The 26,254-nt window shown below is 59.6% G+C and overlaps 7 protein-coding genes across 7 annotated transcripts; 3 read left to right on the top strand and 4 right to left on the bottom strand.

Moving 5' to 3' along the window:
* Positions 1–227: 227 nt before the first annotated feature.
* On the bottom strand, positions 228–419 carry THITE_2034396 (uncharacterized protein; the record flags this gene model as incomplete). Its single annotated transcript, XM_003650638.1, has 1 exon — positions 228–419. A coding segment is annotated over one exon (192 nt), but the record flags the coding sequence as incomplete, so codon positions are not given.
* Positions 420–3,239: 2,820 nt separating this feature from the next.
* THITE_2110418 (uncharacterized protein) lies at positions 3,240–6,458 on the top strand. Its single transcript, XM_003650637.1, has 6 exons — positions 3,240–3,383; positions 3,455–3,615; positions 3,684–4,466; positions 4,524–4,596; positions 4,655–4,870; positions 4,937–6,458. The coding sequence occupies exons 1-6, from the start codon at positions 3,341–3,343 to the stop codon at positions 6,049–6,051; spliced, it is 2,391 nt and encodes a 796-aa protein (XP_003650685.1). The 5' UTR covers positions 3,240–3,340; the 3' UTR covers positions 6,052–6,458.
* A 646-nt stretch (positions 6,459–7,104) lies between these two features.
* THITE_2110415 (uncharacterized protein) lies at positions 7,105–10,575 on the bottom strand. Its single transcript, XM_003650636.1, has 5 exons — positions 10,362–10,575; positions 10,191–10,286; positions 8,695–9,879; positions 7,689–8,632; positions 7,105–7,610 (listed from the first exon to the last, which is right to left on the bottom strand). The coding sequence occupies exons 1-5, from the start codon at positions 10,478–10,480 to the stop codon at positions 7,198–7,200; spliced, it is 2,757 nt and encodes a 918-aa protein (XP_003650684.1). The 5' UTR covers positions 10,481–10,575; the 3' UTR covers positions 7,105–7,197.
* A 4,558-nt stretch (positions 10,576–15,133) lies between these two features.
* On the top strand, positions 15,134–18,354 carry THITE_2040561 (glycoside hydrolase family 55 protein; the record flags this gene model as incomplete). The annotated part of the gene is made up of 7 exons (XM_003650635.1): positions 15,134–15,209; positions 15,779–15,850; positions 15,924–15,997; positions 16,061–16,550; positions 16,634–17,630; positions 17,697–17,764; positions 17,837–18,354. Coding segments are annotated over 7 exons (2,295 nt in total), but the record flags the coding sequence as incomplete, so codon positions are not given.
* A 73-nt stretch (positions 18,355–18,427) lies between these two features.
* Positions 18,428–19,916, bottom strand: THITE_2110409 (uncharacterized protein). The gene has a single exon (XM_003650634.1). It carries the CDS (start codon positions 19,513–19,515, stop codon positions 18,502–18,504), a length of 1,014 nt encoding a protein of 337 aa, XP_003650682.1. The 5' UTR covers positions 19,516–19,916; the 3' UTR covers positions 18,428–18,501.
* A 1,737-nt stretch (positions 19,917–21,653) lies between these two features.
* Positions 21,654–23,235, top strand: THITE_123729 (uncharacterized protein; the record flags this gene model as incomplete). The annotated part of the gene is made up of 7 exons (XM_003650633.1): positions 21,654–21,749; positions 21,831–22,119; positions 22,186–22,355; positions 22,497–22,717; positions 22,776–22,821; positions 22,866–23,081; positions 23,167–23,235. 7 exons carry the CDS (start codon positions 21,654–21,656, stop codon positions 23,233–23,235), a joined length of 1,107 nt encoding a protein of 368 aa, XP_003650681.1.
* A 166-nt stretch (positions 23,236–23,401) lies between these two features.
* On the bottom strand, positions 23,402–24,721 carry THITE_2110405 (uncharacterized protein). Its single transcript, XM_003650632.1, has 3 exons — positions 24,498–24,721; positions 23,866–24,213; positions 23,402–23,778 (listed from the first exon to the last, which is right to left on the bottom strand). The coding sequence occupies exons 1-3, from the start codon at positions 24,508–24,510 to the stop codon at positions 23,684–23,686; spliced, it is 456 nt and encodes a 151-aa protein (XP_003650680.1). The 5' UTR covers positions 24,511–24,721; the 3' UTR covers positions 23,402–23,683.
* Positions 24,722–26,254: the final 1,533 nt, after the last annotated feature.

Genomic DNA, 26,254 nt, shown 5'->3' with positions numbered 1-26,254 from the left:
TCAACTTCCTAAGCCTACGCAGCGGTTCCAACATCCCCATCCATCCATATTCGATCATTTGCTATTCTTCTCTCGAGGGGTGCTTTTAGAAGCTCACTTTCCCACTTGGCCCTAAGCGGAGACCAGAACCTGAGCATGAAGCTCTGCATTCGGTCAAACATGTCGGCTTGGGGTCTGAAAGACACATACGACGGACACGGGACAATGTGCGGACGCGAAACGTCCTTCGGCTTCCACCAGTTGGCCAGGTACGTAGCAATGGCGAAGACGGAGAAGGCCACGGTTGCGATCTCGAGCTGCGTCAAGGGTAGCTCGGTGGCGGCGCGGGATGCCACGTTCAGGATGATCCACGTCGTTTGGACGACAGCGAGTCCTCGGCCGAGCCAGTCGGCCTTGCTCTTGTCTTTGATATCGTCCTCGTCAAGGATGACTCCCCTCAGCAATTCAAAGGGAGACCCCGAGCCGGTCGCGAGGATTTGTCCCGTGGCGGGGAGATAGACCGCCACCTGCTCGCGACGTGCGCGCGCCGAGCGGGAACTTACGTAGACGAGACCGCCCATGTTGGCAAGGTACGAATGCGTCAGCGTCCAGACCTGTCTTTTTTCGAAGTCGACCGCCGACTCCGACTTCACACTTTTCCCTGGCTCGCTCGTAGCTCCCTCTTCATCCCTCTGGTTCCGGGCCGGGCCTCCTGCGGGCGCGGACAGCCCCAAAAGCCAGGACAGCAGCCGCACGACGCGGCCATCATATCCCACCGACCAGCTCCACTGCATGCGCACAACGGGATCATCTATTGATTCTTGCGACTCCTCCACCCAGCTCAGCCAGCGCGCCGCCTCCGGCGAGGCGTAGCGCGCCGCGAGGTCGCGCAGGTCGGCCAGGGCCAGGCGCAGCTCGCAGATGGCCTTGGCGAGGATGAACTCGGGGAACAGCACCGTGATGGCCATCCACTTGGCCTTGCGCACCGTCCGCGTCCACGCGCCGTCCTCGAGCGCCGGCACGTTGAGGTGCAGCACCGTCCAGGTGCTGGCGAAGATGGCCACCAGACAGCCCCAGACCAGGCCCCAGGTGCCGCGCTCCGGCGGGCCGGCGACCCAGCCGACGAAGGCTGCGGCGGTGGTGTTGCTGGTCATGGTTCTGGGAGTCGGGGGGCTGTGGTGGTGGTGGTTTGATTTGTCGTCTCGGCGTGTCCAGAAGAACAAGGAAGGGCCGGTTGAGAAGGCATCGCAAATGGACAGATGGACAAATGGAAACCGTCTCCGCAATGTGTTCGGTCCTATACTCGCAAGGTTGGGTGTCTATAGGTAAGATAGCTCAGGCAGACCGCCGGTGCAAGATGTGCTGCGCCACTCACTGCAGCTCCCTGCATAATGGCACCTTAACTCCTGCATGCGGCGCTCCCGTTACAGCCAAGCCATGTTGACCAATAATTAGTCTCGCGGTGAACGAAAACGCCGGCAAGTCTGACTCCTAGACGAGGAGTCTCTGGGCCAATGTGTCCGGTGCCATTAACTGAATCCATTGTTTACGTTGCCGTCCCATTCACATTCACAGCCTCTTAAGTCAGTGCCATTGAATGTAACGTGGGCTGGCATCTGCCGAGTCTCGCGGATTCTTGACAGAGCGCCCATGCTACACAGGCCGGGCGAACAGAGAGGAGCGCTCACTAAGGGCAAAGATTTCGATGACCTCTGAGATGGTCACGAGTTGTCGTCAAATGCTGGCCCAATTTCGGATCTAGAAATTCCAGTTCGGCGCCTACTTAAAGGAATGACTAACCCCGCCTCACATGCGACCAATACTCGCACGGGTTGAAGACCTTGAGAGCTCCTGCAGTCGGCATTCGAGGACTCGCTGTGACCGAGGAGCGTTTCCACTTCAGCCTCTGGACCATCACACCGGAGTCAGCGCGGCCAAAACTAGTCCGCCAGCAAGGCGTCTTGTCAAACGCAGGAGTCATTTCCATCAACCAGGTTGCCCTCAGCAAAGCAGCGCAGCTTGTGCGCCATAATAAGCCGGGACAGTGGGAAGTTTGAGCTGGCGAGTCTGGCGACCTCTCGGGCTCCCGAAAGGTGATTGGGAAGAACACGTCCCAAACCGTCCGATTCCATCTGCGCTCCGCGCGCGCCGCGTCGGCGAGAGCGCGGGAAGGTCTGGGCCCTCTGGCGAGGTGACCATTTGGCGAGTTGGTGAGATGTTGACCATTGGCAGGAGTATCTGGCTCTGCTGCTGGACACGGCTGATGCGCGGACAGCAACAAATGTGTTGACGATTTGTTGGCTCTTCGTCGTACCCGTTTGGAATTCATTCTCAGCCAATTCCCATTCCTCGTTGCGGACTGTGTTGTCAGTGTCGGTGTTTTGAGCCTCGCCTTGAATCTTCACCGATATGTGAGAAACCCATCTCCCCACGAGCAGTAGAAAATCGATGGTGTAAATAGCCCAGCCTTGATATCAGGCAGGGCACCTGATTATTAGCGACCATTTCTTGAAGATACAGTCGCTTTTCCTACTGCAGCCGAAATGATTTGATCGAGCTCGACAATGACGAGGTTTCCATCCCAAGAAACAGCGCGGGAAGGAGCAAGAAAAAAAAGGGGGAATAAAAAAGGAAAAAAAAAAGGAAATAAAGGAAAAGAAAAATAAGAAGAAAAGAAGAAAAAGAAAAAGAAAAAAGAAACAGAAACAGAAAAAGAAAAAGACAAGAAAGGAAAAAGAAAGGAAAAAAAAAGGAAAATAAAGATGGCGCAGACTCCTCTCAGCCTCATCGAGGTTGCCTCCCTAGCCCCAAAGGGAGGAAGGAACACGAAATGGGCGTAAGCGGTTTCCTCCAAGCATGGCTCAGGGCGGTTGAACAGGGACGGTGACAGGGGGTACGCTACGGGTAAGTGGTGGAAGCTTCTTTCCTGCACGTGCGGGGCGGATCTGCCTGCTTGGGCGTTCGTCATGGGTGGGCGTGCGTGGAAGGCTTGGAGGAAGACGAGCGCACCAACCACACGGCACAGCCCACCCGATGTCCCACCTTCCGTCATCCACTGGCGTGCCACGGACCTGCTCAGACAAGCGCGCATCCTTCGCCATATTCCTCTCGACAGCCTGGATTGACGCTTACGCAGCTTCTATCTTGGCTTTTTTTTAAGCTCGAAAAAGAGCAGCGGACTTGGGTCACCGACTGCTCCCCATCCCCTTAACGATCCCCTTATGAGAGCGCGATTCCGAGCGGGGCAACGAAGCAGCTAGGCAGAGCTAGGCAGACCTAGGCAGACGTCAGAGCTATCAGAGCTATCAGTCGAGCACGCCGACACCGAACATCCGGGAGACCAAGACAAGCAGCTGTCGCCATGTTCCGAGCGGCCGCCGCCGGGCCCTACGATGAGGCCATCAGTATGTCGCCGCCATGAGCACCCCCCCCTCGCGCAGGTCGAGACGCGCCCGGCTGACGATGAACCCCGCAGACAAGGCAACCGACGAGAACCTCACGTCGGAAGACTGGGGCGCCATCATGGAGGTCTGCGACCGCGTCTCCGGCGACCAGAACGGGCCGAAGGAGTCGGTTCAAAGCCTGATCAAGCGGCTGGCCCATCGCAATGCCAATGTCCAGCTGTACACACTCGAGGTAATCATATGCGCCCGCCCAGTTTCAGCTTTCTTGCCTCGCCGCCGCACACTAACCAGGCTGCCAAGGTCGCCAACGCGCTCTCCCAGAACTGCGGCAAGAACATGCACCGCGAGCTGTCGAGCCGTGCCTTCACCGATGCCCTGCTCAAGCTCGCCAACGACCGCAACACACACCACCAGGTCAAGGCCAAGATTCTCGAGCGCATGAAGGAATGGTCCGACATGTTCAAGTCGGACCCGGACCTCGGCATCATGTACGATGCCTACTACCGCCTCAAGCAGAGCAACCCGACCCTGCAGCCTCCCAGCGCCCCGCAGAAGAACAGCCTCACCGAGCTGGACCGCCAGAAGGAGGAAGAGGAGTTGCAGATGGCGCTCAAGCTGAGCTTGCAGGAGGAAGAGCGGAAGAAGCAGGCGGCGCAAGCGGCGCAAGCGGCAGCGGGACCGTCGGCGGCGGTCGGAGGCTCAGGGCAGCAGCAGCAGCAGCAGCAGGCAGCCCCCGGTCAGCCGGTGCCGTCCGGCACCACCGCCGCAACCGTGTCCCGCGTCAGGGCGCTCTACGACTTCGTTCCGTCGGAGCCCGGCGAGCTGGAGTTCAAAAAGGGCGACGTCATCGCCGTCCTCGAGAGCGTGTACAAGGACTGGTGGCGGGGGTCGCTCCGAGGGAAAACCGGCATCTTCCCGCTTAATTACGTCGAAAAGCTCACCGACCCCACCCCGGATGAGCTGCAGCGCGAGGCCCAGATGGAGGCCGAGGTGTTTGCTGAGATTAAGAACGTTGAAAAGCTTCTGACGCTGCTCAGCGCGAGCAACACTGCGCCACGGGAGGAGGATAACGAGGAGATCTCGGTAGGCTTGCTGTCCACCCCAACCTATGCGCCGAACGGCCTTCTGACTCTGAAACAGAAACTCTACCACCAGACCTTGGCTATCCGGCCGAAGCTGATCAAGCTGATCGAGAAGTACTCGCAGAAGAAAGGTATTTTGGGCCTTTGCAAGTGCGACAACCCCTGCGCGACCGTGCTGACCTGTTGCAGATGACTTTACCCAACTCAACGAGAAGTTCATCAAGGCCAGGAGGGACTACGAGGCTCTACTGGAGTCGTCCATGTCGCATCCGCCGGGCCCGACCTATCATCAATACGCCATGCGTCCGCAGATTCCTCAGGGTTACCCGCCCCCTGGACAGGGCTACGGCGCTCCTCCTCAACCGCAAGATCCCCAGCGGTTCTACAACCCGGCGCCTGCTCAAGGTACGCCTTCGGCTGAGCTAGGAAGCTAAGCGAGTGCGCGAGCATCGCTGATGTAAATACTGATAGAGCCGTCGCAATATCCACCGTCGTCCCCTCCCCCTAGTAGTTTCCAGCGGCCCGGCCCCGGCCCCGGATCCGCCCCGGCTCCGTTCTACGTAGCTGGGGCCGAGGTTCCGTCGCAACCGAGCCATCCACCAGTACAGACCCCACAGCAGCCACCACCCCAGCCGCAGTATGCGCAGCGCCCGCCGGAACAGCGGGTGCCATCCGGCGGCAAACAGCCAGCGCCGCTGCACACGTCTGCGTCGCCACCTCCGGCGATGCAGTACACCCCCTACCAAGCCCCGCAGGCCTCGGCACGTCCCCAGAGCACCTACGGCAGCGGGCCCCAGGAACTCTCCACTTCCGTTTACGACTCGCCCATCGCCCCGCAAACCGTCAACCCGGCCGCGCCGTACCCGTCCTCGGCCTACACCCCCCCGGACGAAGACCCCTACACCGCCGCGGCCTCAACCAACATCACCCCGCCGGGCGCGCCCTCCGTCACGACCCCGCCTGTCTCCGCGCCCTCCGCCCCGAGCCCAGACCACAGACACCCGTCATACGGCCACCTCCCCTCCCCAACGCACACGCAGCCGCAGTACACGCCCTACGCCCCGTCGCAACCACAACAGCAACAACAACAACAACCAGCGGCCGGTGCGTACGGCGGAGCATACGGCGCCGCCGCCGCCGCCGACGGCCCGCATCCGCACGCGCCCCACCACCAGCAGCACGGCCAGTCCCGCCCCGCGCCGGGTCCGGGCCCGGCTCCGCTCTCCCCGCCGCCGCTGCAGCCGAGCGGACCGGCCTACGACGCCCGCCAGACGCTGCCCAGCAGGACCGCTGCCGGCGGAGCGGGTCAGCAGCAGCAGCATCATCATCCAAGCCAGCCGAGCCAGCCGCAGTACAAGGCTTATGTGCCGCCCGGATCTGGGCAGGCACCGGGACAGGCGTCGGGGTTGGGGTTGGGGTCGGGGTCAGGATGGGGCGTGGGGAGTGACCCGGCCGGAGGAGGGGCTGCGCAGGGCTCGTCGTCGTCGTCGTCGCCGCCTCCTGCTGCTGCTGCGGCGGGCGTGAGTGCGCCTTCGCCTGCGCCGGCTGGCGTGGCGGAGGGGTATTATCGCACTGCGGCGTACTAGGTCTGTCATTGTACTGTGTGGTGTTGGGTTGGGTGCTTCTGTTCTGGGCTTGCGTGGGAGTGTTTTGTGTGTGTGGTGGTGAGAGACGGGAGGAGGAGGACGAGGACGAGGACGAGGACGAGGAGGACGAGGACAACGACGAGGACGAGGAGGTTGTGTTGTTGGCCTTGGGATTACTGGGCTGGATCTTTATCTTGTCTTGGATTGAACGTGCTGGACTTTTTTTTCTCTACCTTCCTTAATGTTATTTACCAAAGTCACCCCCTTCCCCCTTGAAGCTGCAGTAAAGTTGGCGTGAGGTAGGCTGGAGTCGGGCTAGGAAGTGAGTTGGTTGGTTTGGCAAGCCGGAGGAGGTTGTAATGATGGTGGTGCGTGGTGCGGGGAGATCTTGGGGGGCTGCTTTGTTACTGTGTTGTGTGCAGTTATGTATCTAGCTTGGGTGAAGCGTCCGAGGGGGCGTGATATGATATTTGCATGAAATCATGACCTGATATGGCATGAGATGGTTGGTGGTTGGCATTGGTGTTGGTGTTTACTGCCGGTGATGCTGACTGGTGATGAAGAAGAATGAGAGCATGCTCCGTGTTTGACACAGCAGGTCACAGCAGGAGAGCATCGCCCGCGGCCCGTCTCCGGCCTGAGCACCGAGGCGCGCTTGCTTTCTTACCATGACCACACACTCCATACAAGACGACGTGCGTGTCTTCTCAGATTCTGCACCCCCGGGATGACACCGTAGTGCGAACGACACAAGTCATGATCCAGGTTATTAGCGTACACCCTCCACCTCTTCTTGTACGATCTGTCTGTACAAATGATCGCCCAAATTGGCTTACCCAAGCTGACACGGAGTCAAACGCTCCTATCCAAACCCTCAACGATCCGGGGTATTCTCATGCCCGATGTGACCCGCCCAGCAAGCAGCAAAAAAACGATCGACAAGATCAGGCTCCGATATAGATTGACTCCAGATAGCCGCCCCATATTCGAAACGCAACAACGGCGCACCATGCAGATCCCGCGGCAACTGGATCCTCCATTCGCTGGACAAGCGCGGGGTATCCATTCCGTCGGCGGCTCGGGCCCGCCTGCTCCGTGGCCGGAAAACGCGTCACAAAAGCACAATCCACCCACCCGCAGCCGGGCTCAGCCAAGCCCTTGGTTCGGGCCGATCCTCCCCAGCGGCGTCCTGTCCCTCCCCTTCTCCATCATATCTGCGTATCCCTCCAGGCCCGCGGCGAGGATGCGCACCATCTCGAAGATGTGCGCGCCCTTGAACGTCTCGGCCCACAGCCTGATGACCGCGCAGGCAAGCTGTCTGAGCTTGGTGCTGTCCGTAGCTGAGACATCCGCGGACCGACCGTGGCCGGGGCCGGGGGGGCCTGACGAACCTGCCAGCGACGGGTCTATCGGTACGGCAAATTCGGTCTCGTCCAGCATGCGCCGCACCATTTCCAGGAGGTTCTTCTCTTCTGCTGATGGGGGCGGCTCGGCCGGGCCGATCGCCGCGAGCGTGAGGAGCCACTTGGACAGGAGGACGGCACACTCGAGGTTGCACACTGGGATACAACGTTAGTTCCGGATCTTCTGGTCAAAGGCGTACCCACCAGGCTGGGCGGTGGAACCGAGTGACTTACAAGAGTGCTGCATGCTCCACTCCAACGACTTGGTTTTGGCCACGTAATTCACTCCCATCTTGACGAGCATGGACAAGGCATGAATGGCCTGGACCACCGCACGGCAGAGGCGAGGGCTCCGTACCAGCAGGGGAGCGTCACTCAAGGTTTGCGCAATCAGCACATGATCGCGAGTCTCGAGGCTCCGGCTGGGGCTCAGGTCAGTGTGCAACCGAATGTAGGCAAGCCTCATGAGCGCCGTTGAGTTCAAGGCAACTTGTCCCTCGGTGTAGCCCTCTCCCGAGCCCTGGGCGGCCATCTCGTTCGCCCGGAGCTGGCGGTGCTGCTCGAAGCCCACGCTCCATGCGCGAAGCGCTTGGTTGAGATCTTCAACGTCTTCCATCTTCAGGCCCCGCTGCAGTCCGAATGGCGACATGGTGGAGAAGGACGTCTGCTTCAGCAGGAAGATGTGCTGTATCAGGGCGTGGATGAGAACGTAGTTGCCCAGCGACGTAAGGGGTGTGGGAGAGGCTTGTGACGGGCGGCTCAGCAACCTCGCGAAGGCCTCCTGAAGGGTGATTTCGATGTTTGGGCAAGACTGCCTCGCTTCTTGCCATTGCCAGGCGTTTTCTGCCTTCCATAGCCGCGACGGGTTGGGAAGGTAAAGGTATATCTCGGACGTCAGCAGGAGCGGAGGCGTGTTATACGTGATGCTACAGAGGTTGAAGAAGCAGTAAGCCACGAGCTTGGTACGGGTGCTCGCCTCTATGCGAACCCAGGTCTCCCAATCTGTCGTCTGCTGATTGGGTTCAGCTCCTAGCCCTTCCTCGCGGAGCAGGAGAGCGAGTAGACTCTGTAGGGACAAGGCTTCGTGAAGAATCGCCTTCGGGCTCCACAGTCCGACGGCAAACAGAAGAAGCAGGGCTTGAATGGTCTCAAGCCGAGACTGCGGCGTATTCGGAGAGCTGGAACCGTGAGCTTGTGATGCTGATGGCACATTATAGGGTATGAGAAACGGGGGTCTTACTATGGCTCTCGATGGGTGTCCTGGGTCGTAGGTCGGTCGTGATGGACCGAAGGGAAAGAGTGGCGGAAGCCAGCACTCGGTGACGGGCGGGTGGAATGGGGGCTGTAGGCGGCCGGGGTAGGAAGCAATCCATGCACTTCATGGCTATGTCGGCGCCGTATCTGCTCCAGTGCAACGGCTTTTGCCGCGTACCAGAGTGCATGGCCCCTGTTCGTTTCGAACCGATATTGCGCCCCGACAGCGAGCATTGCCAGCAACAGCTCGGGCGAAAGATCGGTGGGCGATAGGGTGGGCAGGTGCAGAAACGGGAGGTTTTCGTGAAAACCGCTGATATAGCCCTCGAGAAACCTATTTAGGGTGTGTCGGGAAGGAAACACGAAGTCATTGGGAAGGGCTGAAGAGAACTCGTCCAGCCGGTTCCTGATGACGGCGTGGTCCATGGCCGATATCCTCCAGTTCGGCACTCGTACCCCATCTTCATGCATCCTTGGACCCTCACCAGGCGCGTCTCTCAGATCGGGCGCCAAAGACGGGAGCCTCGACGGAAATGCCGACGGCGGTTTGGACAGACCCCGTCCCAGGTCCGCGCCCAGGGGGCGAGACCACATGCCGAAGCCCTGATCAGCTTCGAGCGAAGGTGGGAGGAAGTGAGAGGACGTGGCGTAGTCGTCCAGGAAGAGGTTATAGTCGTCAAAGGCCGGGGCGGGAGGCTGGGCAGGATAACCAGGAGGCATGACTCCCGGGTCTTGGTCGCGCACCCGGTCAGCGTACGGCAACGCGTCGTGGTAGGACTTGACGGGCGCCAGGTCTGCTGCAGGTTGCGCCGTGAGGCCTTGCATCATGTTCGGTTGCAAGTTGTTGACCTCCCCGCCCGAGGCCAGACGAGTCGCGGCATCGGAGAGCAGGTCCAGATTACACGCAGGCGCTCGCGCGGCGAGACGTGAATCCGGTGGGACCGACGACACTACCGACGGCTGTATGGCTTCTGGTTGGTAATGTTGGTGCGGCGGCCGCAGCTTTGGGTGATGTTGTGGTTGCGGCTGCATATCAGGCATCTCGGTATCGACCTGGCTCTCGGCCGAGCCGAGAGCAGCTCCCCCCGAGTGCTTGCGTGGCCTGCTGCCATCCTTATTGCTGCTGCCTTCGTTGAGATGGACGAGTTTCTCGTGGCGGACGAGCAGATCGCTGATGTCCATATAAGCGTATGTTTCATCACGGAGACAGGAGTAAGTTGCCGAACTGAAAGAGTGAAACGGGAGGAGGAACAAGGTGGCTCTGGGATAGTTAATGGAGGGGAGATGGGGGGAGCAAAAGTGGGAGCCTGTGAGAACTGGTGGAGGCGCAGGGCGCCGGCCAACCGTAGGGAAGCCCGCTCCCCCGTAGGGTAGGGAGGAGGACACTCCAAGTTGGAGTCCAAGGTGGACAGGCTAGGACTCAGACCCACGCGGATGCAGTACAAAAAGAGCACGGGGGCGCAACAAACAAGGCTAGCTCACCGTCGTCCGAACGTCTTGCCACAGCGAGCCCAGCCGCAGGCAAAAGGCTTTTCTTTGGTATGTGTTCGCTCGTGTCGCTGGACATGCTCCACACGCCTAATATGACAGAGCAATGTAAGCCAATATACAGGATAGAGGAGACGGACGGGGCGCGTGTCCATCGAAACTGACCTGAACCGTTTGCTGCAATACTTGCACGGCAGCGCCTTGGGCTTCTGCTGCCGGGTTTCCCCGTTCTCGCCGGCAGGATGCGACGGGGGTGACGCCTCGATTGACTGGAGCGGCAACATGGCGCAAAGGAAGGAGGGATGCCTGATACGATTGGGGTAATTATCGGAGGGAAAGTCGTGCAGCCTTCGAGTGTGGGGAAGGGGGAAAGAGGGATGAGCAAGAGGGGAACAAGCAGCCCAACACTGCACAAGAACACAAAAACAATGCGATGGTGTGCGTGCTCCGGGAGAGGGTCACCGGCAGTCGGGTATCAGGGCGTGGGGAAAGACATGCCCGCCTTGATATCAATGCTGCTGGCTGGCCACGCCGGACCAGGCCGCTGACCGAGTGGCAGACGGGCTGCTGGCAGGTCTGCATGTATGTACCCCTGATTGCCGCCTGCTTTGGTGCACGCACCAGCGCCCACGGCCATGCGTCCGCCGCTGCACACCGGATAGCGCACCGCCCTCGGGAGGGCTGGCTGATCTCGCTGCGTTGGAGGACCACCCACCCAGCCTTCGGCGTCTCCCTGCAGCGCAGGCGCTCCGAGACAAGGGAGGGAAAGCGGACGCTCGAGCCTGCGGCCCTGCGTTACAGCCAAAACCGGGTCTCGTGGCAAGGAGTTGATCCAGCCGCAGGTAGAGAATCGAGTGGGATGAGTGGCAATGAACAGAGCGCTGCCAGGAAATGCGGAGAGGGGGGTGGCGGGCAGAGGCGGCACCTGAGTGCGGGCAAGTGGACTGTGGACGGTGGACCACGCGGGCTGCGCGGCGGCGGCAAGCGCAGACTCGGAGACGATCAGTTGGAGAGCTTTGCTAAATGAAGCAAGCACAGCTTGGAACCGGCAGCTGCCTCCGGCCCGGGCGGTGTTCGATTCGTCAAGATTGGGCAAATGCGGATATCCAGGCGCCGCATGAGGAATGAGGAGGGGAGAGGGAAGCCGACGCGATGGAGTAATATTGGCAACGGAAGACAAGGACGTGGAGAAGGGGGGGGAGGAGCGGAGAAGAGGCAAACGATTTGCGATAGCATGTGGTTCAGGAACCATACGGAAGTACGGATTACTGTTAGGGGGGTCGCTGAAGGGACGTGGTGCGGTAGCAAAACGCGGGGAATGGGGAACCTGACGGGAATGGGGCCTGACTGGCCGTCCCTGGCAAGAGGAGGCACGACCACAGCCAAGCATGCCTGCCAGTTTGGTTGAAGGCAGCTTTCTAACCTGCAGGTAATCCATACCTGGTACTTCGTGCACGGTACACGGTAGGTAGCTTCTAGCCTGCTAGATCTTTTGGCTACCGAAGATACCTACCTAGGTAGATAACTTGTGCGATATCGCGATCGTTGGTCACAACCTGCATTCCCACAGGCTGTTTTGGAACCCGCGCATCCTCGAAGTTGCGGTTGTCAAAGTCGTCGGAAGCTGTTCGGTTTTGTCGTTTGTTGTCTCTCCAGGACTGCCCGGATTGAGTCAGGCTCGGGTGCGGGGCTCCAGAATGACGGCACCATTTTTTTGCTGGGGCACGGGCGTTTCTTTGGGACCCTGCCCCTTCCCAATTGGAACGCCCACTCAACTCATTTCTCATCTCCGCATCGCCCGGGGTAAGGTTGTGTGGGTGTGGGGGTGGGGAAGCTCTCCCAAAGTCCCGCTCCAGTTCGGCGTTCCAGCGACTGAACTCGACATTGCTCAGGCCTGTGTTGAAACCAATCTCTACGTGTAGCTGGAAATGATGCCTCTCTGCCGTGACACCGCAGGAGATAAATTGCCTAGGCAGGTCCCTGGTGTGTATCCACCTGGAAGTCTTTTCTTTTCCATTATCGGGCAACTGGCAGTGCCGAGCATTAACCAAGGGAATGAGAGGTACCTCTCGCTGTTAGACTTCTGTTTGGACCTCTTTGCCTCCCTGGCCTCAAGTAATTCAGATTCCCACTGACAACGACGAAACGGCGCCCCGCCCAGCCTTGCGCGGACCGCTTGGATGCTCTTTGATCGATGATCTGCCCGTCTTGCTTCCGAAGAGGCATGGCCCACATTGGTGTACTGTGTACCTAGGTCACTGTGAACGGGGTGCGGAAGACACCAAGAGCCGAGGGCTGCACGTTACACCAAAAAGCGGGGTGAGTTTCCACCAAACCCACCACGATTGCATGCGCGGGAACCGAGGAAGCGCGCAACCCCGGTCGACTGGCTCGGAACCCGGGCCAGAATGCGCACGAAAGCTTTTTCAAGCATTCCCCAGATTCTCTTCACCGCTTCCCGCTTCCATGCCCGACTCCTTGTTTTCGGCTCTCTGTCCGAGGTGGATGAATTCGCAAATATCTTCCTAGTGTATCCGTAGTTCGCTCCCTAGCACATCACTCCCCGTTGACTTTCTTCCCCTCCCTCCCCTTCACCCTGTGCGTCCTCCCGGCAGCGCGACCGAGGATTGTGGGGTATGGAGGCGCCCCCAGTTTGGAGATCTGGAGAAGCTGTTTGTTCACCCCTGTCCTGTTGAGCCCCCACCCCACAAGCAAAGTGCGCAAGTGCGGAGAACAGGGCCAGCTCCCGTTTCGTCAGAAAGCAAGCCCAAGCAACTGCAGCATTTCACTGCCAAGCATCAAGCACGGGCCGGAGTGTCATGTACCGTTGCTTCTATCTCCTCGCTTTTGACACAGCAGCCCTTCTTCTTCCACTATTTCTGCGCCGCTGGGGCTTCCCTTCGTGCGCCCACCGCGGCAACAACATGAATCTTTCGGTCGACTGGAAACGGGAGTCGCGAAGATGCAAGCTTGAGGAGCAGCTACCTAGTGCCTCTGCGGACACAAGTCAATCGACCGAGCGATCCAGGCGCGCATATAACTACCTTACTGCATAGGGGGTATGACAGCATACTCCCTCATTCCTCTCCCGTTCACCGCTTCAGGCTCCTCAATGAACCTGCTCTCGTCCCGCGCTCGCCGCACCACCGCAAAAGCAGCGCCTATGCCGCTCGCGTCCGATTGTGAGGGCATCTTGCGATGGCAGGCTGTTGTCTCGGGGCACCGACCCACACGATAGTGAAGTCTACGACCTGGAAGTACGGAGGGCTTATTCACAGGACTCCGCAACAGCGCATCCCACATATCGCAGTATAGCGTCCTCCACGGTCCGAATTAGGCAAAATTCAGTCGACCTGGCGTCATGGCACCACGTCTTTTTACCATGATGGTCGCCTCACTGACATAGCAATGTCGGGACAGGCCGGCAGCAAGTGCTGTGGCAGCGCGCCCGCGCTAGTGATCGGTTGGTTAACTTACACAGTAGTTATTGTGGAGGTGCTAACTAACGAAACGATGCAAGCGCAAACTCACCATCCTCGCCGGCGCGGTGCACGCAACCCAGCCCTTCCTGTCGGAGATAGATAGACTGGGCACGGCATCGGTTCATGTTCATAAGCATGGCCACCCGGTTTCAAGGCGTCGTGGGAGATGGCTATATTGTTGGACATCGGCTTTGGACCTCAACTGGTGGGATGAAGATCGCCAAGCCGTCCTCTAGCGGTAGACAGTGATGTTGCCAAACAGGGGCCTGAAGTCACCACCGCCTCTCTAGCCAGCGCACACCCCAGAAGAACTACGCTGCAGGTCATCTGCGCCCGGGCCTGACCCCGGACGCCTGGGAACTTGGTCGGATCCAAGGAGCCTATGACTTGCACGCTCACAGTAGTTAAGGTATGTATGTATGTACCATCCGGGTCTCGGCAATCGTGCACTCCGTGATCTGCATTCCACAGTAGGTCACACTCATTGAACCCGCCGCACGCTGGGTCTCGCTCCTGACTCCTGTGATGCGCAGTTTCTCGCGACAGCATATCACAGTAGTTACCGGGCATCTCGCAACCTGACGAGACAAGAAATGCGGGCAACGCGACATATCGGGGTCACCTAAGATGTGAGACACACCAGATCACGGTCGCCCCATTCTGACCAGCGATTTGCGGATCGCGCTGGGTCACTGGCTAGCGGAGCGGTAGTTGGCGGGTAGCATCCGGCCCTATTAACCCCCAGTTCGGCTCGGCTTCCACCGACTTAGTCGGCTGGCGGGACGAATCAGAGCGCGCGGCCGCATCACAGGGGGGGCGCGACTGACCCCTTTCATCTACATACGGTAGTTAGAATCCTTTCATCATGCCTCAGTCTCAACCTCTCCGGCCTATTCGCTTGTTTCCGCTTTTCCCGCGCCCTGGTCTTGCAAGTCCCGCCCAAGGGGGAGAGAGACAGCCTCAGATCGAATAGCGTGGCCACGACGCCACGCGGGCGCTAATGTTAAACTTTACCGCCGCCATCAGGGCCATCACATGCCCTCGATCAGGAGCATCTTCCGCCCTAAAGGTTCCCTGAGACATGCTCAAGTGGGCAGTCTACTGGTAGTATCCGGAAGACTTGTTGAGGGCGCATGAACAATGACCCGCCCATCGGCACCCTCATTAAACTGTGAGGCATGCACGCTCTCGCTGGACATGTCTGCCTAGAGAGAAGCCAGGAGTTGTCTAGCCAAGTGGGTAGCATGTAATGCAACAGCATAGACGATGTAGTCGGACCTTCTGGCGTCTCTCTCGCACTAAACAAACGGGCTAAGAGGGGCAACAGCATTCCAACAGCTTCCACCCTCCGCTCCCTAGGTGCGGCGACAAGCCAACCACGTCAGTCATCTCGGCCCATTCAAGTGGACATATGCATAGTCGTAGCTGTCCGTGGCTACCCAAGCCGGCCTTGCGGCTTGTTTTCGGCGCCGTGGCCCGGCCGTGGTGCCAGACACAATCGGCCCTTTGGGCTCGGGACGATGTCGCGCTGGTGACGACGTCGTGGCTCCCGGTGCTTTTGCTGGGGGTGTCGACGTTACATGGTGCGTCCTTTGGGTAACCGGCCGACCAGGTACGTGGGTCTGCAAGCCCTCCCGAGGATGATGTGCAGCTCCGAGAAGGCCGGGGACCGCGCGGCTGCACACTGCCTAGCTGGGCCCTCCCCATCCCCCCCCCCTTGTTCCTTCTCCCGGGAAACGCGCACGTGGTGCTGTCTCGCGGGTAGCGCTCCTTGTCTCTCATGCGGAATGGGGGCTGTCCGCCGACGGGGATATAATACCCGACTACGGCCCGCCTATGTTTTCGTCCAGGCTTCGCCAACCCAGCGCGAGACGGGCTCGTTTCCTCGCCCGGATTCCTTCCTCCTCCCTGCTCGCCTCAAAGTCGTCCTGCGAAGTTGGGAACGTATAGCCGGGCCATGCGTTTCGTCTCGGCGTTGCTGGCTGCTGCCGGCCTCGTGTCGACGGTGACGGGGTACTGGCTTGGGGACATTTCTCGTAAGAACTACCATTGGTAAAGTTTTGAATTGAAGAGGATGCCAATGCTAATGGTACGCAAAAGATCAGGGATTTGCCCCTTTTGCCGGTTCGAACTATCCTGTCTTCCGTAACGTGAAGGACTACGGCGCAAAGGGTACGTGGCTTCTGAGCTCCCCCTTATGGGCCACTGATGGTCATGAGGCGGGACTGTTGTTGACGGAAAATAGGTGATGGCGTTACCGACGACACGGCGGCCATCAATGCTGCCATCAACGCTGGCAATCCTTGTGGCCGAGGTTGTGTACGTGTCTCTCTCTCTCTCTGACAAAAATGACTGCGACCTGCGGTTCTGACGACTTCCCAGGCCTCGACGACCATGACCCCGGCCGTTGTGTACTTCCCAGCCGGCACGTACTTGATCTCGTCGTCAATTATCCCAGCCTACTTCACCCAGCTCATTGGTGATGCGAGCTCGCCGCCGACCCTCAAGGCTACGTCGAACTTTGCCGGCTTCGGTCTCATCGATGGCAACCCCTACTACACGTCAACCCTCAACTGGAAGTCGGTCAACGTCTTCTTCCGCCAGGTGCGCAACTTCGTCATCGACACGACGAACATCCCGCCGGCAACGGCCGCGACAGGGATCCATTGGCCCACAGCGCAGGCCACCAGCCTCCAGAACATCGTCTTCAACATGCCCGCTACCTCGGATGTAGTCCACGTCGGGCTGTTCATGGAGGAGGGAAGCGGAGGTTTCCTAACCGACCTCACCTTCAACGGCGGTGCGACTGGCGCCAGCATGGGCAATCAGCAGTATACCATGCGGAACCTGAAATTCAACAACTGCAAGACCGGTGAGTCTCGGTTCGGTCATCCGCACCCCCCCCCCCCCCCCCGAGCAATGTGAACGCTAACCACTGGCAACAACGAAAAAAAGCCATCATCCAAATCTGGAACTGGGGTTGGACTTACCACGGGCTGTCCATCAACAACTGCCAGGTCGGCATCGATATGTCGGCCGGGGGCTCCAGCGCCCTGAACGTCGGCTCCGTGACCCTCATCGACAGCAGCTTCACCAACGTGCCGGTTGCCGTGCTCACTGCCTGGACCACGAGCTCCAACCCGGCCACGGCGGGCAGCCTGGTGATGGAGAACATCGCGCTGAACAACGTCCCGGTGGCAGTTCAAGGCCCCAGCGGGACGATGCTTGCCGGCACCACCGGCTCGACAACCATCGCTGCCTGGGGCAACGGCCACAGCTACACCCCTTCCGGGCCGACCCAGTTCGCCGGATCGATCACGGCGAACTCGCGCCCGGCGGCGCTGCTCTCCAACGGGCGGTACTACACGCGCTCGAAGCCGCAGTACGAGACCCTCTCGGCCTCGTCGTTCCTCTCGGCCCGCTCCGCGGGCGCCAAGGGCGACGGCGCCACCGACGACACGGCCGCGCTGCAGAGCGCCATCAACAACGCCGTCTCGCAGGGCAAGGTGCTGTTCCTCGACTACGGCCTGTACCGGGTGTCGAGCACGATCCGCATCCCGCCCGGGGCCAAGATCGTGGGCGAGTCGTTCCCCGTCATCCTCTCGTCCGGCGCCTTCTTCAACGACGTCAACAACCCGCAGCCGGTCGTCCAGGTCGGCAGCAGCTCGGGCCAGGCCGGGCAGGTTGAGCTGAGCGACTTCATCGTGTCGACGCAGAACGTGCAGGCCGGCGCCGTCTGCATCGAGTGGAACCTCGCGAGCTCCGGGACGCCCAGCGGCATGTGGGACGTCCACGTCCGCATCGGCGGCTACACGGGCTCGCAGCAGCAGGTGGCGCAGTGCCCCAAGACACCTGGGAGCTCGACGGTGAACTCGAACTGCCTGACGGCGTTCATGGGCATGCATGTGACCAAGGGGGCCAGCGGGCTGTACATGGAGAACGTGTGGATCTGGTAAGGTTGCCTGTGGGGGAAAAAAGTGGGGGGCGCTCGGGTCCCAAAGCTGACACGATGACGCAGGACTGCCGATCACGACATTGACGATGCGCAGAACACGCAGATCAGCCTCTACAGCGGGCGAGGACTGTGTAAGTGGTTGGCCATTCCTACCTATGCACCTGCACTCAGCCAAGCAGACGCTAACTAAAACTGAAAAACAGACATCGAGTCCCAGTCCGGCCCCCTGTGGCTGTGGGGCACGGCGGTCGAGCACTTCGTGCTCTACCAGTACCAGCTGGCCAACACGGGCAACATCTTCATGGGCCAGATCCAGACGGAGACGCCGTACTTCCAGCCGACGCCGAACGCGCTGGTGCCGTACAGCGTGGTGAGCTCGCTCAACGACCCCGACTTCTCGGCGTCGTGCGCGGGCGTGTCGGGCAACTGCGCGGACGCGTGGGCCCTGCGGGTGATCGGCTCGCACGACGTGCTCGTGTACGGGGCCGGGCTGTACTCGTTCTTCGACAACTACAGCACCGACTGCTCGACCTTCTCGGCCGGCGAGACGTGCCAGCAGCGCATCGCCTCGATCGAGGGCTCCGCCTCCAACGTCAACGTGTACAACCTCAACACGATCGGCGCCCGGAGCATGCTCAACCGCGACGGCGCGCAGGTGGCGTACTACGCGGACAATGTGAATACGTTTGCGTCGAACGTGGCGGTTTATAAGAGCGGTTAGGCCCTCCTAAGAGTGGCACCGGGCATGGGGGTAGCAGGGTACTAGTGTACATACATGTACATAAATGTGGACGTACGAGGGAGGTGTGTGCGGATTTCCTGTCGCATACCGACCGACCACTCTCCATGACAAATAGAGACGACTTTGCTACCCCTCCAGCGAATACCCAACATCCCGCCCCTGGTTCTCCCTGCCCAGCTCGATCAGCCTCCTGCGCATCGCTTCCGCCATCCGCCTCTTCTTCCCCTCACCCAGCACCGAGAAGTCGCAGCGGTCAACCCACTCGGCGACGCCGTGCTGCAGCACGTTCCGCGCCCGCTCTCGACTCCCGTTCACATGCCCGACCGACCCATGCAGCGTCATCCTCTCCTTCTCGGCGTCATACACCCCGCGGTGCAGGATATTGTTATCGTAAAACACGCAGTCCCCGGCGTTCAGCCGCACAGTGACCTGCCCCTCCAGCGGGTCGGCGTACGGATCGGCGGCCCTCTCGGCGTCGGTGCGCGGGCGCGCGTGGCTGCCGGGCACGACGATCAAGCTGTCGTCGTCATACAGCGGCAGGTTCCACTGCGTGTGCACGTACGGCTCGCCGGGCTTCTTCAGCCGCGCGGCCTCCTCCTCGGCGGTCGCGGTGGCGGGGATGTCGTCGCGGTGCCAGCGCAGCGCGAACCCCCGCCCGCCGTCCGGCCGCACCAGCATGTTGAACAGCTCCATCGTCAAGCCATCGCCATCATCCCCCTCACCATCCCCATCACCCCCTTCGCCCTCGCCCTCGCCCTCGGCATCCGAAAGCGAAAGCAACTCCCTCGCCACGCGCAGCACACCAGCATGGAAATACGCGCGCACAAACACTCCCCGATCTCCCTCTTCCTGCACCGGCAGGTCCGGATGCAGGAGGTGCTGCACGCCCCAGATGCCCGCGCGCGAAGGCACCAGCGAGCCGTCCCACGGCGGGAACTGCTTGCCGACGGTGCGCACATACGGCCAGGCGCCCGCGCGCGCGGCGGCGGTCAGGCGCCCCGCGGCGGCGCGCAGGTCTGCCAGCTCGGCGGGCGTCAGCAGCGAGCGCACGATCACGAAGCCGTCGCGGCGGAGGGCGGTGAGGTGCGGGTGCGGGTCGGGGGAGGGGGAGGGGGTTGTTGTTGTTGTTTCGGCGGTCATGGTTTCTGGGGTTGCAGAAACGGAAAGTGTGTGAGAGGGAAGTTTGGTGGTGGATGAGGGCCGGAATCTAGGTGGGTTTCAAGGTCTGTGTTTAGCTGGGCTGCTCGTGGGTTGCTAGGTGGTGGTGCATGATAGCGGGGTGGCCAGTGAAGGTGAGCAGATAGGGTAAGGTATTTGTAAGTGCGCTATCTAAGATAGGGCCTGACTGTGCTGTACACTGTCGGACCCTCCGGGCCTGGATATGAGAAGTGCTCGGTGATGGGAAAGTTGCGCCGGACTCGTGTGGAGCACACTCCGCAGCAAGCAGCCGCTGCATTTCCATGCGGGGTCGGGTCCGAACATGTGGGGCACCGTGGGCTCCCACCTCCGGGTGGGGCCGCTTAGGCTCGGGTACAACGTTGCGTCTGCAACGGGTGATCCGGTTTCGCATGCCACGCTGTGCCAACTTGATGACTGCAGCTAACCTTGAGTGGGGAGATTAATTGACCTCGGGTTTTGCAAGCACGAGGCTCAAGCTTAAATGGCTGCTGGGGAGCTAGAAGGCCGTCTTCCGAGAAAATCGTTTCGAGGCCGCCGAGTCCGTCGGCGAGCTTCGCTAATTGCAATCGAAGAAGTCGAGTCTGTCGAGTCAGAGCAGAACAGCCTAAGACAACATTGCCACTACAGTAAGCTGGAATGGAGGGCGCAAGGAGTAGTGATAATGTTAGTCAATACGGAATACAGAATGAAACTACACTTATTCTGTACAGCTCGCAAAGCACTGGCCGGCGCGAGGTTGGATTGCGAAGTTGGCTGACCTAAGCATCTACAGTGCCCCCCTGGTTTGTTTGTTAGTTTGGTACAGTGCCCCCCTGGTTTGTTTGTTAGCTTGGTACCTACGGTGGGTCACAACAAGGGTTTGAAAGCCAATCAACGATGGATTACAAAAACTGTACAGTACTTAATCTTCCATAGAAAAACAGAAGCGAAACAGGTCAATCTCAGTACCCCGTGTACCCCCCAGATTCTCAGTCACCTGCGCCAGCCGCCTTGGCATGGAATGAACCACCTAACCGCAACAGATAGTCAGAGGGCACTGCATTCCACGCCTGCAAAATAGCTTCCTTCAATGCCTCGCCGGTTGGCCAGGTAGGATAGTAGCGTTCAATCCACCGCTTCATCCAAATGGCTGATCTGGCTAATTTGGCTGATTTGGCTGCCCTGGCCGATTTTGGAGGATTTGATGGTTTTGATGGTGGTGATGCTTTTTTTGATGGTTTGGTGGAATGAAGTGCCAGAGCCAGGAACTGAACAGGTGGGTAAAAAGGCCGATTTTTGGTTGGCTGCAGGGCCCTGTCAGAAAGTGGGGCGAAGAACCAAACTAACAAACAAACCAGGGTTGTACTGTACTTGCGGTGGGTCACAACAAGGGCTTGATAGCCAATCAACAATGGATTACAAAAACTGTACAGTACTTGATCTTCCATAGAAAAACAGAAGCGAAACAGGTCACTCTCAGTACCCTGTGTACCCCTCCTGATTCTCAATCAGCTACGCCAGCAGCCTTGGCATAGAATGAACCAACCGCAACAGAGAGTTAGTCAGAGAGCTCTGCATTCCACGCCTACAAAATAGCTTCCTTCAATGCCTCGCCGGTTGGCCAGGTAGGATAGTTGCGTTCGATCCACCGCGTCATCCAAATTCACACATGTTCGATAAGATTGAGGTCACCTGGCTGATCTGGCTGATTTGGCTGATTTGGCTGCCCTGGCCGATTTTGAAGGATTTGATGGTTTTGATGGTGGTGATGCTTTTTTTGATGGTTTGGTGGAATGCAGTGCCAGAGCCAGGAGCTGAACAGGTGGGTAAAACGGCCAATTTTTGGTTGGCTGCAGGGCCCTGTCAAAAAGTGGGGCAAAGAACCAAACTAACAAACAAACCAGGGTTGTACTGTATGTGAACTCACTGCCCCAGACCAGGGGTTATTCCATTAAGGATCACGTGGCTTCGCGACTCGAGGAACGCCAAGCCAAGCTGATGCCACGCGTCACCGCCGTCGCCCTCAGCCAGCGACGTCATTGACAGCGGGGAGACAACGTCGAATCGACGCATTCATAAAGACCAGTTCGTATCCTCTTTGGGACCCTACAAAACTCGCCATGGCCGCCCAAAAGCGCAAATCTGCGGCCGGCGCGGGAGCAGCGCCGGCCACTCCCGAAGCGCACGCGCCCTCGTCCCGGCGACGGTCCCAGCGCGTCAGCTCTTCGGCCCAGAAGAGCAGGTACTTCGAGGCCGGCTCGGACTCGGATGCCTCGGAGAGCGAGCGCGTGCCGAAGAAGGCGCGTGGCAGGGGAAGACGACCAGCGAAGAGAGCCAAGGGCGCGCAGCCCGAGGCCGAGTCCGACGGGAGCGGAGACGACTACAAGGAGGAGGCCGCAGGGAAGGCCGCCGAGGAGAGCGGCGACGACGAGTTCGACGAGGCCGCGCCGCCCAAAGTGACCTTCGTCCCGCTGCCCAAGCTGCGCGACACGGGCGGCGTCGAGTACGCCGACGACCGGCTGCACCCGAACACGCTGGCCTTTCTTGCCGATCTGAAGGCCAACAACAAGCGGTCGTGGCTCAAGGGTATCTTGTCTTTGTTTACTTATTGATTTGTTTACTTTCCCCAGCAGTGCTAACCCACCTGACCAGCCCACGACGGCGAGTACCGCCGCGCGCTCAAGGACTGGGAAACCTACGTCATGGCGCTGACCGAGCGCATCATCGCCGCGGACCCGACTATACCGGAGCTGCCCTTCAAAGACGTCAACTTCCGCATCTACCGCGACATCCGCTTCAGCAACGACCCTACGCCGTACAAGGTAGGACCCGCTTACCCTTTTCCCCGTCCCCCCTTTTCACCGTCCCCCTACCTTCATATAAACAAGCCCTTTCCTGGTCTTTCCTAGGACCAAACTAAATAATGCGCCCAACCCTCCTGGGAACTACTAACTCGGGAAAAGCCGCACTTCTCCGCCGCCTTCTCCCGCACCGGCCGCAAGGGCCCCTACGCGTGCTACTACGTGCACGTCGAGCCGGCGGGCGCGCCCTGCTTCGTGGGCGGCGGCCTGTGGCACCCGGGCGCGGCGGCGCTGGCGCGCCTGCGCGCGAGCATCGACGAGCGGCCGCGCCGCTGGCGCCGCGTGCTGAACGAGCCTGCGTTTCGGGAGGTCTTTCTTGGGCTGTCTTCGTCATCTTCGTCAGCTTCCTCTTCTTCTGGGGCTGGGAAAAGGACTGGTAAGGCGGCCAGCGGGCAAGCGGGGAGCAGGAGGAGGAAGAAGAGCGCGGGTGGTGGTGGGGAGGGGGCTGATCAAGGGGAGAAAGAGGAGGAGGAGGATCCGGCGGCGGCGGCGCTGGCGGCGTTTGCGGAGCGCAACCAGGAGGGCGCGCTCAAGACCAGGCCCAAGGGCTTCGTGCCGGACCATCGGGACATGCAGTTGCTGAAGCTGCGGAATTTCACCGTTAGCCGGAAGATGGATGCCAGCGTGTTTATGTCGCCCGGGGGGCTGGACGAGGTGGCCCGGGTTATAAGGGCTATGGTTGGGTTTGTAAGTGGCCGCGCTCAGTCTTGCCTCCTTCTGCGATGATGGGTCGTGATCTGTGTTGCGGACTGCTGACGTGCCTGTTTGTTAGGTCACGCACTTGAATCGGATCGTCATGCCCGACCCCGGCGACGATGACGATGAGTCGGATGAGGAGTGACGGTCGCGAGCCTCGGTGTGCGGACTTGGTTGGTAAGCTTAGGTCGGGTGACAGTTGGAGTAGGTTCGAGTTGGATAGGTTGGTAGCTTAGCTTCCCCCAATTTGGCGTTCTCCGTGCATCAGTCACGCGGTGTCACCTCGGGTAGCAAGTCGAACGAATCTAGGGTCTGAAGAACCGTGTTCTTCTAACCGGTGGTATCGAGTATGGAATGTCTCAAGCCAGCCACGCGCCCCCCGCAAGCAAAAGCAATCCTGGGGTATCGATGGTATCAAGCCCTAGTACGCGCATCCGCAGCCCGAACCCCCATTTCCTATTGCGAAAACCATCGCCGAAAAACGAAAAGATAGAGAAAAAGCATCGCTGCCCATTTCCGTCGCGGGCTACCCAGCCTCTCCGGCAACCCTCTGGCCCGTCATCTGGCCGCGTATACCGGAGTTGTCGTCAGACTTAGGCAGTGGGAGCAGCCTTCTTCTCCTCGGTCTTGGAAGCGACGGGCGGAGCCGGAGTGATCTCGGGAGCGGCCGCGGTGCCGGTCTCGGTAGCTGCAGCAGCCAGAATTTCTCGTCAGCAAGATTGCCGGCGGCGATTCAAAACACGTCTCTCGCCCTGCGCAGTCTCGGAATACGTACCCGTACCAGGACCAGCGGCGATCTCCACCTTCTTCTCCTCGGCAGCCAGCTCAGCGGCACCGGCCTCGGCTGTACAAACCGCGGTCCCGTCAGTCTCGATGAATGCCCTACTACTACTAATGTCGAGGGGAGAGGTCAGGTCACCAGGGGGGGGCGACTTACCGGCGGGGGCCGTAGCGGTCTCGGTCTTGGTAGCCTCGGCGGCGGCAGCGGCCGTGCCGCCCTCAGCGGTGTTCTGGTCAGCGGCCTGCTTGGCCTTGTCCTTGGCCTTCTTCTCGGACTTCTTCTCGCCGCGCTTCTTGAAAACGGCCTTGAGCTTGCCCTTCAGGTTGTCGAGGGCGCCAAGCGCTGCGGAAGAACGCGAAGCAAAGTCAGCCATCGCGTCGCCTAAAGTTCATCGGCGCGTTTTCGGCCACGCGGTCGCCGCGGCGCGCTAGCTGGTTGAGATCCAGGCGCCGTCGCCTTCGCAGTTTCCTTCTCCATCGCCTTCTGGGGCGGACAGAGCCGTAGTCGGTCGGTCGGTCGGTCGGTCGGTAGGTCGGCCGGCCTATGCCGGGGGCGACCGACCCGATCGACTCGACCCGCCGGCCGCCAAGCAAGGTCACAGAGAGTCAAGGAAGCGCGCAACTTACGAATTCCGGGCATCTTGACGGTATTGATGAGTGGTCAAAACGTTAAACGCAGGTTGGTACTGGATGGCACTCGTGGTGCAGGTGCTGATGCAGAGAGTGAAGGATGCTGACAACGTCGCTTCTTTCTCGTGTCGGTTCGGGTGAGGAAGTTGTCGACGGCGACTGTCACTCTCTCCGGCGGGATGGGGAAGGAAAGAAGGAAGAGAGGGCTTGGGACCCGCGCCTGCGGCAGATAAAATGGCGGCGCCGAGAAGCGTGTGACAAGCCGCGCGGGTCCTCCTCCTCCCCCTCGCAAGCCGCATTCACACACCCCTGTGGCTGAGACATCGAAACGGCCAAGCTTGGCTCGCAGATCGTCCCAAGCTCCCAAGCAAGGGGTGTGCGTGAGCGTGTGGGGGAGGAGGGTGCGGGAGTGACACAGACACGAGCCCAGTCATCACAGCAATAAAAGACCCTGGCTTGGGATGCTATTTAAATAGGGGACGGGTACACGGGTACGCGAGTCGGGCCATCTCCGTTGGCAAGCCTTGGCACGGATAACTAATGGATAATCAGGGACAGGACCACCACAGACAGGGCACCCTCTGCCATCGTAGTAGACTGCAGTGTAGTAAACGGAATACACGTGTATGTACTACATCTCGCAACCGGGATCAGCCCCCCAGGATCCCGCCAAGGTTTATTTTAGGGGACGGAGTACACTGTAGATCGGTAACTTGATCGGTAACTAGGGGCACTCTTCAGTCTTCATACTGAGTGGGGATGCTTGGCGGGCAGCTGGCCTTTGTGAATGTTAACTGCCTGTCTTGTTGTGCATGTACACGCTCGTGCACATCATCTGGTTCCGGTGTTGTCCTATGTGCTTTCTCGCAGCTTAACGTGAAGGACAATGAATGGACCTGATTGATCATGGCCCAGCCCGTTCATGACCCATTGTTGGGATGCCGTCAACGTCTCCTAAGTTTGTGTGTGGATACACGTACATACCTAGTCGACTGCAGGGGTTTAGTAACGTTATAGTAGTTAAGGAGACGAAGTGAAACACCCCGCAAGGGAGCCACTCAGGGAGCTGGGTGGGACACATCAGGAACTCTTGTGTAAAAGTGAATTCCACTTTGTTCCCGTGTTGTTGACATTCACTGGAGCACACAGTCAGTAAGCTTCTCAAAAGTCCTAGGTAATGACAATTCCCAACAAGATGATCAAGGTTTTTTTTTTTTTTTTTATGTTATACGGATTATATTGCGGCGGCCCCGCTGTGCATCCCTTGGGCAGGATCAAGTGCATGACTCTTCAGGGGCTTGTTAGACTTCAATGGCACGCACAAAGCTGTCCCCAAGTTTACCTAGGCCCGAGCTTCCATCTTTCAGAATTCGACATGCATGGCTTAAGTACACGGTAGCCCCCAGTCGTGCAGCGCAACCATAGCACTCTGAGTGGTCGGAAAAGGCGAAAATGCTGGGCAGCCGAGTCTGAACGATCAAAGGAGGAGACCGGATGGAGTGCGCGGGGACTCTTGAAGCGGTGTTCGTGACAATATTCCCAGCTTTCTCGTTCCACATCCCATTGATACGATTTACACAGCCTGCACCTTGTTGGCGTTGCTCTGGGTGCGTGGAGGGAGGCGCAGGGCGGTGAAGGGAGCACATCTGCCGCGTCGAGGGCCGCCCTGGGACACCATCCTCTGAATCACCTCTCCCCTGGTGGAACATTGGTTAAGTCAAGGCCGGGCGCAGAGTCAACACATGGTATTAAAC

This window comes from Thermothielavioides terrestris, chromosome 1, assembly GCF_000226115.1.
Source record: "Thermothielavioides terrestris NRRL 8126 chromosome 1, complete sequence".
NCBI lineage: Eukaryota > Fungi > Ascomycota > Sordariomycetes > Sordariales > Chaetomiaceae > Thermothielavioides > Thermothielavioides terrestris.
The sequence above is the reverse complement of the archived record's forward strand: the minus strand, read 5'-3'. Positions and strand labels throughout refer to the sequence as shown.